We start from the raw sequence: 19,663 nt of genomic DNA on the forward strand, positions 1-19,663 counted from the left end.
TTCCAGGGGATGATTATGGACACCACGGCAGCCCGGGTATTTCTTCTGGATGCCAAGTCCTCTCGGATTCAGGAGTCGGTGTCTTGCCTTCTGCGCTCCCGGTGTCTCTCTGTCCGGGAGTGCATGCTGGCTCTGGGGCTGATGGTGGCCTCCTTCAAAGCCATCCCCTTTGCCCAGTTTCACACTCTGCCTCTGCAGCAGGCGATCCTGTCCTCCTGGAACAAGACATCGCTAGGTCTGGACTCTCTGATCCGCCTGCCTCCTCATGTTCGCGCAGAACTCCTGTAGTGGCTCTCCTCTCACAACCTGACTTCAGGGAGGTCCCTCCTTCCAATCTCCTGGACGGTCGTCACCACCGACGCCAGTCTCCTGGGTTGGGGTGGCGTTCTCCGGACGCGGACGGTTCAGGGGGTTTGGTGGAGGCCTGCCTTCCGAGCAACATTCTGGAGCTCAGAGCAATTTTCCTCTCCCTTTCTCATTGGACTTCTCTCCTGGCGGGTCACCCGGTAAGGGTCCAGTCGGACAATGCCACAGCCGTGGCTTACATCAATCATCAGGGCGGGACCCGAAGCCGGATGGTGATGCGGGAGGTAAGAGGGATCCTTCAGTGGGCGGAGGCTCACGTTCCAGTTCTGTCGGCGGTGTACATCCCAGGGGTCAACAACTGGACAGCAGACTTCCTCAGTCGCAACAGGGTGGATCCGGGAGAGTGGTCTTTGCACCCGGATGTATTTGAGGACGTCTGTCGTCGTTGGGGCAAACCGGACGTGGACTTGATGGCGTCTAGGCTCAACAACAAGGTTCCCTTCCCACGTTCCTAGCCCGAGCTCGGGATCCGGAGGCGCACGGGGTGGACGCTCTGGTGTCTCCGTGGCAAAATTTTCACCCTCCTCTATGTCTTTCCACTGCTCTCGTTACTCCCGAAGGTTCTTCGCAGGATCACGGTAGAAGGGATTCCGGCCATCCTCATCGCCCCCGATTGGCCTCACCGCGCCTGGTTTTTCGGAGGACACTCGGATGCTGGCAGACGTTCCGTGGCCTCTTCCTCTCATGGAGGACCTGCTGTCTCAAGGACCGCTCTTCCACCAGAATTTACAGTCGCTTAATTTAATGGCGTGGCTGTTGAGACCGCCATCCTGAAGAAGAGGGGCTTCTCGGACTCCGTTGTGAAGACCATGATCAAAGCCTGGAAGGCCTTTCTTGCCTTTTGCGAGAAGCTAGGCTTTTCTCTCCTTCCTTTCTCTGTTCCGGTGGTCCTCTCCTTTTTCCAGTCGGGCCTTGAGATGGGAATGTCCCTGAGCTCCCTGAAAGGCTCTAGCCATTTTCTTTCAGCGGTCTCTGGCTCTGCTCGGTCCTGTTAGGACTTTCATGCAGGGGGTGGCGCATTCGGTTCCTCCGTATGTTCCTCTTCTGCCCCCCTGGGATCTAAATCTGGTTCTGTCTTCCCTCCAGACGGCACCCTTTGAACCCCTGAGGGAGGTTTCCCTGACTCTTCTCACCTAGAAGGTGGTCTTTCTGGTGGCCATCACCTCTATCAGGAGGGTGTCGGAGCTGGCCGCTCTTTCCTCTAGGGAGCCCTTTTTGGTCTTCCACAAGGATAAGGTGGTGCTGCGCCCGGTCCCTTCTTTTTTGCCCAAGATGGTCTCCGCCTTCCACCTTAATGAGGACATAGTCCTGCCCTCTTTTTGCCCTTCCCTGGCGAACCCCAAGGAGCACGCTCTGCATTCTCTGGATGTTGTCCGTGCTTTGAGGGTGTACCTTTCGGTGACTGCCCCATTCTGTCATTCTGACTCCCTTTTCGTGGTTCCCGAAGGGCCTCGTAAGGGTCTGGCGGCCTCCAAGGTCACTGTGGCTCGGTGGATTCGGTCGGCTATTGCCATGGCAGAGTTCCCCCGTTGGGGGTTACCACACACTCCACCAGGGAGGTGGGGGCCTCCTGGGCTAGGCGTATTCAAGCTTCTGCATCTCAACTTTGTAAGGCAGCAACCTGGTCGTCCTTACATACCTTTGCAAAGTTTTACCAACTGCACTCTTTGGCATCGGCTGATGGTGCCCTTGGGCGCAAGGTATTGCAGGCAGTGGTTCCTGTCTGACCGTTGGACGTGCCCCTCTGGTGGTGGTGATCTTGTTCCCACCCCATGGTCTGCTCTGGGACGTCCCATGGTCTGTGTCCCCCCATGGAATGGGCGAGAAAAGGAGATTTTTTGTGAAACTCACCTGTAAAATCTTTTTCTCGTCTTTTCCATTGGGGGACACAGCTCCCACCCATTCTTGTCTGTTGCAGGAGGGGTTCAATTATGTCGGGACATTATGGTTACGGTCCTATGGCGGTATTCCTTTTTTTTTTTTTTTCTTTTGCTAATTTTTTGGTCTCCTTCTCCTACTGCTTTTGCATGCACTGAGGTCCTCCTGTAGGAGCCTGGGGGTATAGCCCGTGGAGGAGGAGCTTTCTTCTTTATTTGCATAGTGTCTCCTCCTGGTAATGGCCTAGGCTATACCCATGGTCTGTGTCCCTCAATGGAAAAGACGAGAATTTTTTTTTACAGGGGAGTTTCACAAAAAATCTCCTTTTTAGCTCAAAATGAGTACAATCCAAGTATATTCTGTTATCCCCCCCATACTTTGTGGATTTCACATACCAACAAACATCATAAAACGACACCCTTTACTAATTGCATTTACCTCCTATTACTTCTTATATTAAGTTAGCTAGTGATTTATGTAGGGATACACTGTCTAACGAGTGCAGTCTGCGTTGCTGTCAGATAACATGCCCCCTGCAATATGTCTTCCTCAGGGCAGAAGACCTAATCATACATTTGGGTCTGTTCACAAGTAATGCAAGCAGTGTGTGCATTAGCTCATCTAGAGAAACCCTCCCGCTGCACGTACAGGCAGGGTGGACTCCCATGTACAGTGTCAGCTATAACAGTGGACGTCATCCACCACTCAAGAATGAAATCCAATGAAAGTAAAATCCAGTGTGCCCACTTTTGAGCGTGCAACATTCTTTACATGAGCATTGTCAAATTAGGAGTTGTCTGCAATTTTTGCCTTAGAAAATAACAGAAATCTGTGTATTCCCATCTTGTTAAGCCATGGCATATCACTAGCAAACAGTATGTCCTCTCTCTATGACTGGTGGTGGTGCAACCTCTGCAACCCCCACAAATCCTGAGAAAGGTCTGAAGTGCTTATTTAGCTATGCTTCTCCTTTGTTTTCCCTGCACATTGGCACTCCTGATCACTTGAATGGGGATACATCAGCGTAGAAGCCTCATAGGTTAGGCCCTATGCTATATAAACCAGGAGCATTTCCCCCAAATATATGCTAAACGTGGAAATCTCAAATCTTGACACAGCTGCAGGTGGAAGAGGTGGGACCCTCATCTAGCAGACGCTTACGACCTATCGTGGGAATACCCCTTTAACTATGTGTAAATCTGTCAAAATATATGTCTGCTAGAGATTTGTTTCCATATTCATTTTAAGTAACTTTAAAATGTGGCCTGTTCATAACTGGATATACAGGTTGCTCTTTATAGACTTCATTTTGATCCAGCAGCACCCTCTTGTGTACACTCACATGCAGCACATCGGCTATGCAATGCATACAGCCCAGCTCTACTCATCAAATAACTTATAACTTGTCTTTTGTGGAAACAAATGTCATTCTAATTTATTTTTACATTTGCAGTTGTTCTATTACATATCTTTTCTATAGCTGTTTTTTTTTTTTTTTTACACTAATTTATTTTATGGAGAAAATAATTTCTCAAATTTGGTTCTATTGATCTATCTTTTTTAGTTTTTGTTCTACAGCCTGCTGTGCTTTCTATGTGAGTTTACAGAGAATCCGTCATCTAATGTATTTTCTGTAACTCCTTCTGTGAGCACACGGGAGCGCACTGTAGCCAAGTAGACACCTTGCACACATGAAGGGCAGAAGCCCCGTCAAGCCCCGCCTAAGAGGACCCCACTGCCCGAGTCGAATGAGCAGTCAACTGGAAGGGTGGGGCCCGGCCATTAACGCGGTACGCTTCCACAATGGCCAAACAAATCCATCGGGAAATGGAAGCCTTCAATGCCCCCAGGCCTCTCGCCGGCCCCTCTGGAATCACAAACAGGGAATCCCTCTGTCGGAAAGATGCGATCTAGGACAGATAGACTCGAACGGCTCGTACCAAATCCAGCGTATGAAGCGACTGCTCCCGAGGACGACACGGGTCTGGACAAAATGAAGGTAGAATAATCTCCTCATTTAGATGGAATTCTGGCACCACCTTCGGCAGGAAGGACTGCACAGGGCGAAGGACTACCTTATCCTGATGGAGGCTCAGGAAAGGCGACCGACGCGAAAGAGCCGCGAGTTCCGACACCCTAGGGATGGACGTGATTGCCACCAAAAACACCACCTTGTAAGACAGGAAGCGAAGCGACACCTGCTGTAAGGGCTCAAACGGAGAAGATTGGAGAACGTTGAGCATTAGATTAAAATCCCAAGGATCCAACGGAGAACGGAAAGTGGGAGCAGCATGCACCACCCCCTGCAGAAATGTCCGAACTGACGAAAGTGAAGCTAAATTTTGCTGAAAAAGAGAGCAGACACTTGCACTTTAGGAAAGCTGAGAGCCAGCCCCAAGTCCATGCCCGACTGCAGGAAAGCCAAGAGTTGCATGAAAGTGAACCGAACGGGAGGCAGCTGATGCCGCTCACACCAAACTAAAGTAGGACTTCCAGGTCCGGTGGTAGATTCTGGAAGACTATAGCTTCCTGGCCCGAATCATGGTCTGGACCACCGTATCCAAAAAAAACACGAGCCTTCAGTAAGGCGGCTTCAACAGCCATGCCGTTAAATGTAGCGACCCTAAATTCGGGTGGAAGATCGGCCCCTGCAACAGAAGGTCCTCCCGAAGAGGAAGACGCTAAGGTTAGTCGGCGAGAAGGGCGACTAGAGACGCGTGCCACACCCGACAGGCCAGTCTGGGGCCACGAGAATGACGGGCAGTTCCTCGGACCTGATCTTCCAGAGGAGACGCGGAATGAGAGGAAGAGGCGGAAACACGTAAGGAAACGTAAACAGACTCCACGGAATCACCAGCACGTCGCACGCCAGGGCCATGGGTTCCCTGTACCACGCGACTAAGTTCTCGTTCTTGTTGTTGAAGTGGGAAGCCATGAGATCCACATCCAGCCGACCCCACCGCTTGCAGATGGCTCAAAATATATTTTATATATATAAAAATGAGTTTCTGTCTGTACGTCTGTCTGTTCTTTATGCGCAACCAAACGACTAGACCGATCTTCACCAAATTTGGCACATAGGTACATCAGGTGTCCGGGAAGGTTTTAGACCAGGTCTCTGCTCTCTGGAACATACCGTTCCTGAGATGGTCCTATAATATGACCTGCATTAGCCAATACAAGCCTGAAAGTCTTTCTCTTCATATCCCAATTGCCATACACACGATCACATGTCCCTTATCAGCAATTAGAAGCGCGCAGGCCCTTAGTCTCCACATACACACAGTTTTACTCCAGGTTTCCATAACAACCCAGCCATTTTTCTTCACTGCTGTAGGTCAGCTTTAGGCTAGGGCTACACGACGACAATAAGTCACACGACACATAGGGCACAACTACACTGCTACAGGCATCCATCTTGGATGGATTTTTTGCAACTGTCGTGTCGCAGTCGCAGCGTGTCGCATGTCGCAGTGCAATATCATAGCCTATCATTATAAAAATAGTTGCGCGATACATTTCATGTAGCCCTAGCCTTAAAGGGGGACGGTGCTGTGGAAGTCACTGTTAAGGGGGCATGCGCCACTATTAAAGGGGCAGCTGCTGTGGAGGTCATTGTTAAAGGGGCAGGGTACTGTGGAGGTCACTGTTAAGGGGTAGAGGCCTCTATGAAAGGGGCGGCCACTGTGGAGGTTACTGTTAAAGGGGTGTTCACTGTGGATGTTACTGTTAAGGAGGCAGGCTGCTGTGGAGGTCACTGTTAAAGGGGCAGGCACTGTTGAGGTCGCTGTTAAAGGGGCGTTTACTGTGGATGTTGTTGTTAAGGGGGTAGGTTGCTGTGGGGGTCACTGTTAAGTGGCGGGGTATTGCGGAGGTCACTGTTAAGGGAACGTGATACTGTGGCAATCACTGTTAAAGGGACGGGTGCTGTGGAGGTCACAGATAAGGGGACGGTCCCCTATGGAGGTCAGTGTTAAGGGACGGGGTGCTGTATAGGTAACTGTTATGGGGCGGGCCCCTGAGGAGGTCAATGTCAAGGGAGTGGGGTGCTGTGAAACTCACTGTTAAAGGGGCGGGCTGCTGTGAAGGTCAAAGTTAACAATGGCAGCACGTCAGGCCAAATATCAATATAGAGGTGCAGGCCAATGGATCCGGCAACAAATCCAGGACACAATATAAGAATAAAAAAAAAATGCGAGCACTCTCTAAAAAAATGAGTGAAAAGAAAAACACTTTATTCACCCCTGTGATCGCAAGTAGAGATAAGCGAACTTGTGTTTCAAGTTTGGCGTACAAGGTTCAGGGGTTGTCTCACTTCAGCAAATAGCAATTATTATGTAGAGAATGTTAATAGAAGCCACTTTCTCATGTATTGTGATTATCCATATTGCCTTTTTTGCTGGCTTGATTCATTTTTACATCACATTGTTTAAAAATAAAAAGAGAAAATGCCGCCACAAGGCATCGCGTTTCGGTGTTAGTACTCCTTCCTCAGGTCTAAATATAACAGTGTCGAACGCATAGTACGCATATATCTTATATAGATCAGTGCATGGAAAAACCCGCTTTTCAATGTGGTCAGACAACATGCATTCAAATCTTAAAATCTGCATTATTCAACCATAAGTAACTCCATAATACCCATTCATCAAAGGAAGTACAATGGAAAACTCTTGCATAGTTTTTTTAAGTAATTAAATTGAGAACTCCATTTCTCACATTGACGTTAATTATTTCCATGTCACCTTGTAAAATTTTACTAATTACTACTTTAAAAATGTTTGATTATTTTTTTTTAGATAACCCTGCAGTATGGGCTGGATTAATGGCAGCCTGTCAAGCAGAAATTACTTCTTCTTACATTAATAAAATGCCTGCCCGAGGCACGGACTGCAATATAACATTTCTGGCATCTGTGAAGTCGAAGAGTAAGTATCCACACTTGGGGGTTTCTTGTGAACATGTTGGGGTATCAAAATTGATCTGGCTGTGTGAACCTATGACATACGCATGGTGTGCATCAAAACTATAACTCACAGCATAGTCCGGATTACTTGGGCATTGTAGTTTTGCAAGAGCTGTAGAGCCACAGGTTGAAGATCCCTGGTGTACATGAATGTCAGGTTGGGACACGTATATTATGCCACCTGTGCCATTTTTATCCATTTTCCCTAGTCATAATTCTAGGTCCTTTTGGTGCTTTTTACTCAGTAAGTAAATGTATTCACTTTCCACCGGTTCATATAGTACGACATCATCAGCCCACATAGTGAAAACTGTTAGAAGGGGGGGGGGGGGGGGGGGAAGCAGTAATAACATTTATGCTAATTCTGCTTCGTAAGGGCAAGCATTACTGTCTTTCAGAGTTATAAAACCATGGAAGTTATGTTAATATTGTGTTGAGCAGCATTTACTTGAGCACTATAACTAGTGCTATTACCACTTTGTCAGTCAAACTGATATTTGAACAGGCTTCAAGAAATAAGTGTCAGTGTACGATAAGATTCCAGGCTGAAGGGTTGTCACACTGAAGACAACAGCATGGAATATCAAATACTGTACTCATCCGTAATATACCGATATAAGATCCCCACTGTATCGGCAGAGTGCTTTTCTAGATTTCTAGTTGGAATAGTCTGATAATTTGACAACATATATCACAGTGGAGACCAAAGGGAATTTGATTTTTAGCTTTGATGTAGATTTAAAGTGAATGGTACCCTGAGTACCATTTTAATATTTGTGTAGTGACTATCTTTGTTGCTTCAAAGCTCCATTTTTCTGATGCACAGTCCAAATAGCCAGCATACTCCTAAAATTGCATACTAAAATTGTCAAGGACGTTCCTGTGACAGGTGCCAGGAGATCAGTGAGACTGGCAACACGTGGTTTGATCTGGTTGGTTCCTATGGATCAGTTTGTGTCTGTGGTGTTTCTGGTGATGGCCACACCCCTTTCCTCAGGTGTTGCTTATGTGGTCATTTATTGTGGCTTCTCCCACCATGCTGTGCCGTTTATAGCTTTAGTCTGGTTTTGGATTGCTAGTGTTTCGATCTCGGCAGAGTTCCTGTGCTTCTATTGCCTTTTGAAGTTAAGTGTCTTCTTTTCCTTTTATTTATTGTTTGGTTATCTTGTGTTGCTCTTTTCCCTATCATTTGGGTTTAGGCCTTAGGGAGACTCCTGTTCGGTCTACCAGTTGGAGGAACAGGTTGTCTCTTGTCCTGACATTAATACCAGGGTCCTAAAGTGTGTATTAAGACTTTAGGTTCCTGTGTATGAACTCACCTACCTCTGGGGTCAGTTCATATTTGCAGTCAGTCCAGGACTTTGATTAGGGTTTCTCTAGGAGGTGACCAGCTCCATTCCCTAGTTTCCAGGCCTTTTCCCCTCACCTCTTTCCCTCTCCTACGTTCGGTGTGGGTTTCCCTCCCACACCGAAACGTGACAAAAATTCTGACTGCTTGTTGAGCTCAAAGTATTAACAATATTCAGTAAGCTCTTACAGTAAGTCCTCTAGTGATTGATACATGCAGTTATAATTTTAATATAGATACAGTACAGACCAAAAGTTTGGACACACCTTCTCATTCAAAGAGTTTTCTTTATTTTCACGACTATGAAAATTGTAGATTCACACTGAAGGCATCAAAACTATGAATTAACACATGTGGAATTATATACATAACAAAAAAGTGTGAAACAACTGAAAATATGTCATATTCTAGGTTCTTCAAATGAGCCCCCTTTTGCTTTGATTACTGCTTTGCACACTCTTGATGAGCTTCAAGAGGTAGTCACCTGAAATGGTCTTCCAACAGTCTTGAAGGCGTTCCCAGAGATGCTTAGCACTTGTTGGCCCTTTTGCCTTCACTCTGCGGTCCAGCTCACCCCAAACCATCTCGATTGTGTTCAGGTCCGGTGACTGTGGAGGCCAGGTCATCTGGCACAGCACCCCATCACTCTCCTTCATGGTCAAATAGCCCTTACACAGCCTGGAGGTGTGTTTGGGGTCATTGTCCTGTTGAAAAATAATTGATGGTCCAACTAAACGCAAACCGGATGGAATAGCATGCCGCTGCAAGATGCTGTGGTAGCCATGTTGGTTCAGTATGCCTTCAATTTTGAATAAATCCCCAACAGTGTCACCAGCAAAGCACCCCCACACCATCACACCTCCTCCTCCATGCTTCACGGTGGGAACCAGACATGTAGAGTCCATCCGTTTACCTTTTCTGCGTCGCACAAAGACACGGTGGTTGGAAGCAAAGATCTCAAATTTGGACTCATCAGACCAAAGCACAGATTTCCACTGGTCTAATGTCCATTCCTTGTATTCTTTAGCCTGTATTGCCCAAGCTACGGAAGAACCGGAATGGGCGCGTTCCTGTCTAAGGTGGTGCAGGATGTCTCCAATACCAACAAAGCTATTGTGGATATATTGGGGCATTTGTCAGCAAAGCAGTCCTCTGACCGGTCCGACTCTGGGGGATCATGGGGCGTGTGCCCATTGCGGCCGTTCCACAAAACGGGCCAGAACATCCTCCCCCAAAAGGGTTGTCTTTGTCTCCCGTTTCCTCGGCCTCTCCTCCTCCTACTAGAGAGGAGAGAGGATCAGATGAGGATGTTGTCTCACCGGAGGGTCAGTCGTCCAAACTGTCCTCCATGGTGGACAATTTAATTATGCCAGTTATTGAGACGTTGCAGGTTGGGGATCCAGCTCCGTCATCTGCCAGCTCGGGTGTTTCCTTTAGGAAGTCCCGTCATTCGCACAAGTGTTTCCCCAGCCACCAGGAGTTTGATTCCTCTCTCTCCAAGGAGTAGAATTTCCATGATAGACATTTCATGTTGCCAAAACGCTTGAACGTCCTTTATCCTTTTCTGGAGGATTTGACTATGAAATGGTCGGCTCCACCTATAGTGTACCTGCCAGTTTCCCGCTTGGTTAAACATACCTTGCCAATGGCAGATGGGGCTTCTTTTTCTGATATCAAAGATAAGAAGCTGGAAGCGTTTGCAAAATCTGCCTTTGAAGCAGTGGGCACAGCTGGTGTTTGCCTCTACATGGGTAAGCAAGGCCATGGGAGAGTGGGCAAGTAATGTACGTCAGGGTCTCGACTCGGGAGTCCCCTCGGGGGAACTTGCAGATGTGGCCCTGCAGCTCTCGCATGCCAGTGCATATATTTGTGAAGCATCTTTGGACGCGGCCAGGTTTATGGCTCGCTCGTCAGCCCTTTTGGTGGCTATTCGCCGTACCCTATGGCTCTCCTGCTGGGCGGCAGCTAATGCTTCAAAACGGACCCTGACGGCTCTCCCTTTTACCGGCGACAGACTTTTTGGTAAGCGCCTGGATGAGATAATTTCTACAGGTGGTAAGAGCACCCATTTACCACAGAACAGGCGGTCTAATAGGTCAAAAAAGCAGAAGCCTTTTTTTCATCCCTTTCGGAGTTCTTCCAGCCCCAAGAGGGCATCCGACAAGTCGGCCACGGATCGGAAGCTCAAACCTTCCTTCAAGCCACGCCCTGCCTGGCGTTCCCGTCAACAGGATTCCAAGTCCTTTAACACTAAGAACTCCGCTGCATGACGGGCAGCTCCCGGCACCCTCCATTCGGGTGGGCAGCCGACTTTATGTGTTATGTTTGGCTGGCCCACGTCTCAGATGCGTGGGTGTGGGATGTCATTGAATCTATAACGCCAAGTAACTAACTTGACAAGTTACTCCCAATAATAAGTGACAAAATGTACTGATCCCCTAGGGGACAAAGGGGTAAAACTTAACATTTAATGCTATGTCTAAAAAAGGCAAAGGTAGACTCCCGACGTGTCACGTTTCATTCAGGACGAACTCATCAGGGGAGATGTACAAATACAATGCCAGGCTTATGGTAAGGCCTGCATTGAAAAAAATACAAAAAGTGGGGAAAAAGGAATAAGCATATGGTGGTTGAAGCTGGTATACAGATATTCCAGCAGGTTTAAAAGGGGCCAGGCCAGTGGAGCCAGGACCACCACAAACCACAGGTAGCTTAAGCACAGGCTCACCAGTGGGTGACGCACGTGAAGGTCCAAATATGACCCAGGATATAAGTTATCCAAAACGGCTGTCAGCAAAGGACGCTTACCTGTCAGCGCTTTTAAATACCCAGACCAGCGCGCCAGTGTCCTGGACCCGCCCCACTTCCGCCCACGTGACTCAGAGTAGAGGAAGTCACATGGCCGGTGGAACGCAGGGAGAGGCGGCCCAACGCAGCGATGCGCCCCAGGAACCGCGACGTCATGACGCCACGGGTCACGCGACGATCGGGCGCCATGCAATGACGTCACAGACCACGTGACGGGATCACGTGATCGGACCAAGCCGCCCCAAGGAAACCAACGCCGCACCCCCCAAAAGCGCATGTGTGCCAGAGTGGGGACGGTTTAAAGTCTAGTCAGGGGACGGGCTGTGTCTGTAGCAACCCAGATGCCACAGGCTAGTGAGCCAGGCATCAAGGGTGGCAATTGGAGCCTGTAGTGTAACAATACCCCTAGTAACATATTTTTAAATAATCATAGTACAGAGCTATGAATGGCTGGCTAGAAAGACACCAGCCTCAATCAGGAACCTAATTAGCTAAAATGCAATATGAGGACCAGAGCGACAAAGAACTCTGAGTCACGTGGGGCGGGTCCGGGACACTGGCGCGCTGGTCTGGGTATTTAAAAGCGCTGACAGGTAAGCGTCCTTTGCTGACAGCCGTTTTGAATAACTTATATCCTGGGTCATATTTGGACCTCCACTGGCGTCACCCACTGGTGAGCCTGTGCTTAAGCTACCTGTGGTTTGTGGTGGTCCTGGCTCCACTGGCCTGGCCCCTTTTATACCTGCTGGAATATCTGTATACCAGCTTCAACCACCGTATGGTTATTCCTTTTTCCCCACTTTTTTTTTTTCTTTTCAATGCAGGCCTTACCATCAGCCTGGCATTGTATATGTACATCTCCCCTGATGAGTTCGTCCTGAATGAAACGTAACACGTCGGGAATCTACCTTTATAGGGTGTACTAGGGATTCCGCCCGTTATTAGGGATAGGTATCTGGACGGGGACGCTCCTTGCGGGGCAAGTACCTCGTATAGGTAGGCAGGGTGATTTAGTCCCTACCCCTTTACCAGGGTTGATTAGGGATTCCTTGCTCCCGTTTCCTGCCTTGCTGAGGTCTCTATGTTGGAATCATCTCTGTTGGTAACACATCTATGTAATGGGAGGCCGCATGCATTCAAGTGACTCCACCATCTACGCCTACAGCACCTGATAAGTGAGAACGTTTTTTTGTCTGCTTTCCATCAGTGTTACCCATTTGTGTTTGTATGTCCTGGCCCCATTGGGCTGTCTTCATGTTAGTCGGTTTAGAGGCCCTCCAGGCCGACGATTTATGTTAGTGCTTCACTTTTTTACTTTGTCCCCTAGGGGATCAGTACATTTTGAGGGAGGTCATTGCAGAGGGCTACAAGCTGGATTTCAAGTCCTCCCCTCTGTCCCGTTTTATTCGGTCATCTCCTCCGGCCTGTCACGCAGCCGCAATGCAGACTCTGGGGCACATGGTCTCTGCCTTCAAAGCAGTTCCTTATGCTCAATTCCATACCAGAACGCTTCAGCGAGCCATTCAGTCCAGCTAGGATCGCTCCCCAGCCTCCTTGGATCGGCCAATGCGTCTCCTTGCCCCAGTGCGCCGGGCCCTCAGATAGTGGATGGTCTCTTTAATTTTGAGGTCGGGTCGCTCATTCATCCCCTCTCCATTAAAAGGTGTTAACAACAGGTGTTGGAAAATCTCTCTGTTCAAGGGGTATGGTCACACGAGGAGCGCTCCCCTCCAATCAATGTTCTGGAGTTGAGGGTGATTCGGCTCTCTGCAACATTGGGCCGACCATCTCAGGGGTTGTCCGGTGCGGGTGTAGTCCGACAACTCCACGGCAGTGGCGTACATCAATCACCAGGGCGGCACCCGGCAGTCATGGTGGAGACGGCGCTGATTCTCAGCTGGGCGGAGAAACATGTTCCGGCACTGTCGCCAGTTCACATACCTGGCGGCGATAACTGGATCGCAGACTTCCTCAGCCGGGAGTGTCTCGATCCCGGTGAGTGAGCTCTTCAACCGCTGGTCTTTCGGGCCATCTGCGAGAGGTAGGCTTGGCCGGATGTGGATCTCATGGTTTAACAACAAGGTCCACGTGCTGGTGAATCCGTGGAGTCGGTTCACGTTTCCTTACGTGTTCCCGCCTCTTCCTCTCATTCCGCTTCTCCGGAATATCAGGTCCGAGGGACTACCAGTCATTCTCGTGGCCCCAGATTGGCCGCATAGGGTTTGGCACACGTCCCTAGTCGCCCTTCTCGCCGACGAACCTTGGCGTCTTCCTCTTCGGGAGGACCTTCTTTCGCAGGGGCCAATCTTCCACCTGAATTTAGGGTCTCTACATTTAACGGCATGGCTGTTGAAGCCACCGCACTGAAAGCTTGTGGGTTTTTGGATGCAGTGGTCCAGACCATGATTCGAGCCGTCTTCCAGAATCTTCCAGGAATCTTCCAGGAAGCCGTCTTCCAGAATCTACTACCGGACCTGGAAGTCCTACTTTAGTTGTTGCGAGCGGCGACAGCTGTCTCCCGATCGATTTTATATGCCGCGACTTTTGGCTTTCCTGCAGTCGGGCATGGACTTGGGAATGGCTCTCAGCTCCCTCAAAGGGCAAGTGTCGGCTCTCTCCATTCTTTTTCAGCGAAATTTAGCCTCGCTTTCAGCGGTTCAGACTTTTCTGCAGGGAGTGGAACATGCCATGCTCACTTTCTGTCCTCCGTCGGATCCTTGGGATCTTAATCTAGTGCTCAACGCTCTCCAATCTTCTTCGTTTGAGCCTTTGCAGCAGGTGTCGCTGCGCTTCCTGTCTTATGAGGTGGCTTTTTTTTATTGCAATTACTTCTATCCATAGAGTGTCGGAACTTGTGGCTCTGTCATGTCGGTTGCCCTTTCTGATCCTCCATCAGGATAAAGTGGTCCTTCGCCCTGTGCAGTCCTTCCTCCCTTCATTTTGTGCAGACCCGTCTCATGCTCGGGAGCAATTGCTCCATACCCTGGATTTGGTACGAGCCGTTCGAGTCTATCTGTCCCAGACGGCATCTTTCCGTCGAACGGATTCCCTGCTCGTGATTCCAGAGGGACCGAGACGAGGGCTGGCAGCTTTAAAGACTTCTATTTCCCGATGGATTTGTTTGGCTATTGTGGAAGAGTACCACGTTAAGGACCGGGCCCCACCCTTCCGGGAAACTGTTAATTTGGCTCAGGCAGTAGGGGCCTCTTGGGCGGTGCATCATGGGGCTTCGGCCCTTCAGGTGTGCAAGGCGGCGACCTGGTCGTCTTTGCATACTTTTTCCAAGTTTTACAGGGTACACACCTTTGCATCTTTTGACGCTTCTTTGGGGCGTAGAGTTTTGCAGACAGCGGTTCTCTGATTGTCAGGGGGGTTGAAGTTAAGCCCACCCTCGGGGACTGCTCTGTAACGTCCCATGGTCAAAGCCTGTGTCCCTCAATGAGACTGATGAGAAAACTAGATTTTTGTACTTACCATAAAATCTGTTTTTCTTCCGTTCATTGGGGGGGACAGCTCCCACCCATTCTTTTGTTTATGGGCCTTTTTGGTCCTGTGTGGTTCTGGGTTTGTACATAATGTAATTTTCCTGTGTCTGGCTTCTCCTGCTGCTTTTGCACTAAATTGGTTTAGCTTAGTCCCTGTAGGAAGGGTATAGCTGATCTTACACTTTGTGTGCTTAGTGTCCGCAACAGCTAAACCCATGGTCAAAGCCTGTGTCCCCCAATGAACGGAAGAGAGACTGATTTTACAGGAAGGACAAAAATCTAGTTTTTACTCTTCACAACTGTCTGCAAATGTACTTAAATGTACCTTTTCTGAATGTACAGTTGAAAGCGCAAGTAAAGTTCCTGCTAGTTACGCCCAGGCCCTGGAGAGCTGGTCAATGTATCAAGCCATCTCTTCCCTGAAGGATCAGAACAAGCTATCTGAGGCTGAGGCTCTTTGTTCCAAGGTAATATCATACATTGTATACTTTGCTTGATGATATAATGCATTTTATAAATTGATCATATACAGTTGTGCGTAAGCAGGATCTATGAGCTATTGTTTGATCAAGTTCTTATGTTAAACAAGCTTTTAAGAATTATTAGTGGTTATTTTTAAATTTTCCATGTCACTGTATTAAAATAAAAAAAATTCAGCAGGTTTTGCTCTGGCCAGTAAGCCTTATGATAGACTTATGCTTTCTGTTCTGTACAGATCACTTTTCACCAGTCATCTCATTATCATCACAGAGAAAATTTCAATGAATGATATCACATAAATAGATGGATAGATAGATAAATATATAGACAGGATCCACCATTCTCAGTAGGTGATGGACACAGAATATATACTCTCTCTCTCCATGTACAGTAAACTCTACACAGGTCATGTCTAGATAACTCTCCCAACAGAAGTCAAAGGAGGAGTTTTGATCTGATTGTTGGCGTGTGATTTATTAAGAGGCAGATGCAACTGAAGTCTACTCCTTACGCCATAATTTCCGACTTTTTTACGCCGCAGTAGTAGTGTAAAGAGCTTCATAATGTCCTTCAATCAGTCTCCTCCAGTCTGTTGTGGCATATGGTCCATGATGGCTGCTGTAAAGCATCTAAGTGCTGAAAACAACAGCTCAGGCAAGATGGCCGCCCCCATAATCATATCCAGGAAATAGAATAAATGAATCTGCAATCAGGAAATAAAAAAGTAAATGTGCCACTATCTGATTTTAATTAGTAAAACCAAATCTAGGTGATGCATTCCCTTAAATGTTGATCACCGATAAAATGTTCTATTAAAACTTTTTATTAGAACACAATAGGCAATGAAGCCAAATTATCATAAGTTTGGCACAATTAGTGGAAGAAAATATATCAATGGGGGGGAAACTTAAAAATGTAGATCAAATCACTCTCACCAAGGCCACATGGGAGGTATCCTGCTATGTGGAGATGGATGCGTGCCTGATCCTTCCATGAAGCTTCACCTGATGAGGGTTATTCTTTATCTATAACTGATCCCTTAGAAAGGATCGCAGAGCGGCTACTCTAAAACGTAAACTTTACTGTTCATATTAAATACAAACAAATGCCACAAGCAACAATAATTTCCTAGTAATAAAAGGCCTAAAACTATATATCACCCTGAGTTCTTCTGCATATAGCAGAATAGCCGTCCTGATAGGGTGTATACTGCACCTACTGTCCTGGAACCTATCTGTGCCCTAAACAATCCTTTACCAAGTACCAAGATATGCAGGATCACAGGAGACAGGGCAAAAAAGTCTTAGTGATACTCCAGTTATCCAGGCTGGAATACTCCTTCCCTTTTTTTTTTATTGTTAGGCTACTTTCACACTTGCTAAAAGATGGTACCAGCGCTGGAATGACAGATGTTCAATTAGTTGATGTTATTGGTAGTTCAGTTTTACCTTAATCCAGTGGAATGGTAGTTCGGTACGGTAGGGAATGTTCCAGGTATTCAATCCAGGAATGTGGCAGAACTAGTTTTCTTCTTGCTCAACCTCAGAGTGCGCGTGCGGCCCCGGCCGGTGGCTAGCACGCGCGAGAGGGAGCTTGTGTAGTTGCGGGATTCCGGAGCGTGTAGCGTGACGTCACGGCAGACCTACGGAGCGATCCAGAGGCCAAAAAGCGATCCTACGCGTTTCGAAACCTACGGGTTTCTTCGTCAGGGATAACTGGCATGTTAGTGTACTGGATTTAAGTAGGCGCCCGGTTCCCATGGCAACTATTGTGGTTTGCTTCCTCATTCTTCCTGGATGATTTCCTGTGTAGATAGATAGTGGCATCTACTCTTTTACAGCAGATAGTCGTTTAGGTTACATGGGTCCTTTTTTAGATTACATGGGTCCTTTTTTAGAAAGATGGTTTATTCAGAATGCAAATAGTTCCATTTCCCGATTAAGGCCATTTGGTGCCAAGGTATTCAATCTGAATATCCATTTGCTTTCACACCTAGACATTTGTTTGATAATGTCTCCGCCTCTCATATTTATTATAACTTTCTCAATACCACCAAAAAAGGAACCATTGAAGTTCCCTGCGTGGTATTTACTATAATGACGGGACAGGGGGTGACCGTCATAATTCTTCTTTATGTTATTGAGGTGTTCCCCTATCCTAATTTTTAGTTCCCGTTTAGTTCGACCCACATATAATTTAAGACAGGGACATTTAATGAAGTATATTACTCCACGTGTATTGCATGTAATGTACTGATTGATCTTATATTCATGAGGGTTGTCCCCTATTTCTGTAATAGGGAATTTTGTAGTACCGTGTTTGATTTTCCTACAATTGATGCACAATTTGCAAGGATAGAAGCCTTTATGTGTTAAATGACTTGGTTTATTTTTCTGTAGTGGTTTCACTGTGGGTGCTACCATGGTGTTCAGGTTTAAGGCCTTCCTAAATATAAAGGTGGGGTTTCGAGGAATCTTATCACCTATCATTTTGTCTTGTCGCAGCATCTCCCAGTGTTTTCTGACAATTCTTTTAAATGTTGATGCCCCTTCACTATATGCAGTAATTATTGGGATTTTTATGGGGGCGTCTCTGTAGGTTGTTTCAATGGTTTTTTCGCATTCCTCTCTTTTATCTTGTGTTTTATCCTTCAATAGTAGGTTACGGTCTCCTTCTCTGATCTGTTTAATAGTAGGTTCCAAATCCTTCATTTTATACCCTTTTTCAATAAATTTGGTGTTAAGGTCTCTGATCTCTTCCTCAAAGTGGGCAATATCTGTACAGTTCCTACGTATTCTGATGTATTGGCTTCGTGGGATGTTGGTCAGCCATGTTGGTAAGTGGCAGCTGCCAAGGGGAATGTAATTATTACAATCCGTGGGTTTGCAGTATGTTTTGGTATGGATTTGCCCTTTCTCAATAAATATTGTGAGGTCCAAAAAATGTACCTGCTGTTTGCTGTATTTGGGTGTAAACTCTAAGTAAAATTCATTTTTATTTAAATCATTTAAAAACTGGTTTAATCCAGGTTCTCCACCCTTCCAAATAAAAACAATATCGTCGATAAAACGTCTCCATAGGACCAGATTCGCACCGAGTCTGCCTTGCGGGAAGATAGTTGTATCCTCCCAATGGCCCATATATAGGTTTGCGAAACTCGGTGCGAATCTGGTCCCCATCGCGGTACCCCATGTCTGCAAGTAAAATTCCTGGTTGAATTTAAAATAATTGTGCTCAAGAATAAACATGACGCAGTCTCCAATAAATTGTATTTGTTCTTTAGGCATATTACCATCTTTTTCTAGAAAATATTCCGTTGCGGTTCTGCCTTTGGTATTTTCGATCACAGTATATAAGGAGGTGACATCTAGGGTCCCCAGGATATAGTCATCCTCCCATTTTACCTCTTCCAGTAGTTGTAAAATATGCTTGGTATCTCTAAGATATGCCGGAAGTTTCTGAACGTGGCTTTGTAATAAAGTATCCACGTATTTGGATAGATTAGCTGTCAGGCTATCAATCCCTGAGATGATGGGTCGGCCTGGTGGATTTGTTATGCTTTTGTGGATTTTCGGCAAGTAATAAAAGGTGGAGATCCTCGGACATTGGTTGTAGATATATGTAGCTTCTTCGGTAGTTAATATACCTTTTATTTTTCCTTTTTTAGTAAGGGATCCAAGTTGTTGTTTGTAGGCGTTTGTCGGATCAAAGTGCAGTTTTTTATAAGTTTTTTTGTCACTAAGAAGTCGTAATGACTCATTGGTATAGGAGTCCTCATCCAGGATTACTATCCCCCCCCCTTTATCTGCAGGTTTTATTACAATTTTGTTATTGGTTTGTAATGTGCGAATGGCCTTTTTTTCCCAAAGGGTTAGATTTTGGGGGCCCGTGCGTTTCCTATTTGGATTGATTTTGCGTAAATCTCTCAATACTAGGGCTTGAAATGCAGTAAATGCATCAGAGTATTCGCCTAGGGGGTTGAAGTGTGATTTTGGTTTCAGTGTTGTGTGTAGAGGGGCTTTGGTCAGGATGCCTGGATCAACAAGAAGTTGTTGTCCTAATATAGGTTTTGTGGATGGAGTTGCATCAATTTTTGAAGTAAATTGGTCAATATTCTTAATATTCTTAATATCTGGGGTAATTTTCATAAAATATTTTTTCAAAGCTAAATTTCTTAAAAATTTCTTGATACCTACAAAGGCATAAAAAGGGCAAAATTTAGAGGTAGGGGCAAATTTAAGACCCTTCCCTAGTAGTGACAACTCATTATCCTTCAAGGTGTAGCTACTAAGATTGTATATACCTTCTGATTTCTTGCGTTTCTTTAAAAGT

General features: G+C 46.7%; 1 protein-coding gene across 2 annotated transcripts in view; it reads left to right on the plus strand.

Moving 5' to 3' along the window:
* The window catches only part of TTC37 (tetratricopeptide repeat domain 37), a 168,709-nt gene that overhangs the window by 118,796 nt on the left and 30,250 nt on the right, over positions 1 to 19,663 (plus strand). For both annotated transcript variants that reach the window (XM_044275999.1, XM_044276000.1), the window contains 2 exons: positions 7,044 to 7,172; positions 15,194 to 15,318. In XM_044275999.1, coding sequence (XP_044131934.1) covers positions 7,044 to 7,172; positions 15,194 to 15,318 — 254 coding nt within the window. The remainder of the gene's footprint in view (positions 1 to 7,043; positions 7,173 to 15,193; positions 15,319 to 19,663) is intronic.

Source organism: Bufo gargarizans, chromosome 1 (genome assembly GCF_014858855.1).
Source record: "Bufo gargarizans isolate SCDJY-AF-19 chromosome 1, ASM1485885v1, whole genome shotgun sequence".
In the NCBI taxonomy this organism is placed as follows: Eukaryota; Metazoa; Chordata; class Amphibia; order Anura; family Bufonidae; genus Bufo; species Bufo gargarizans.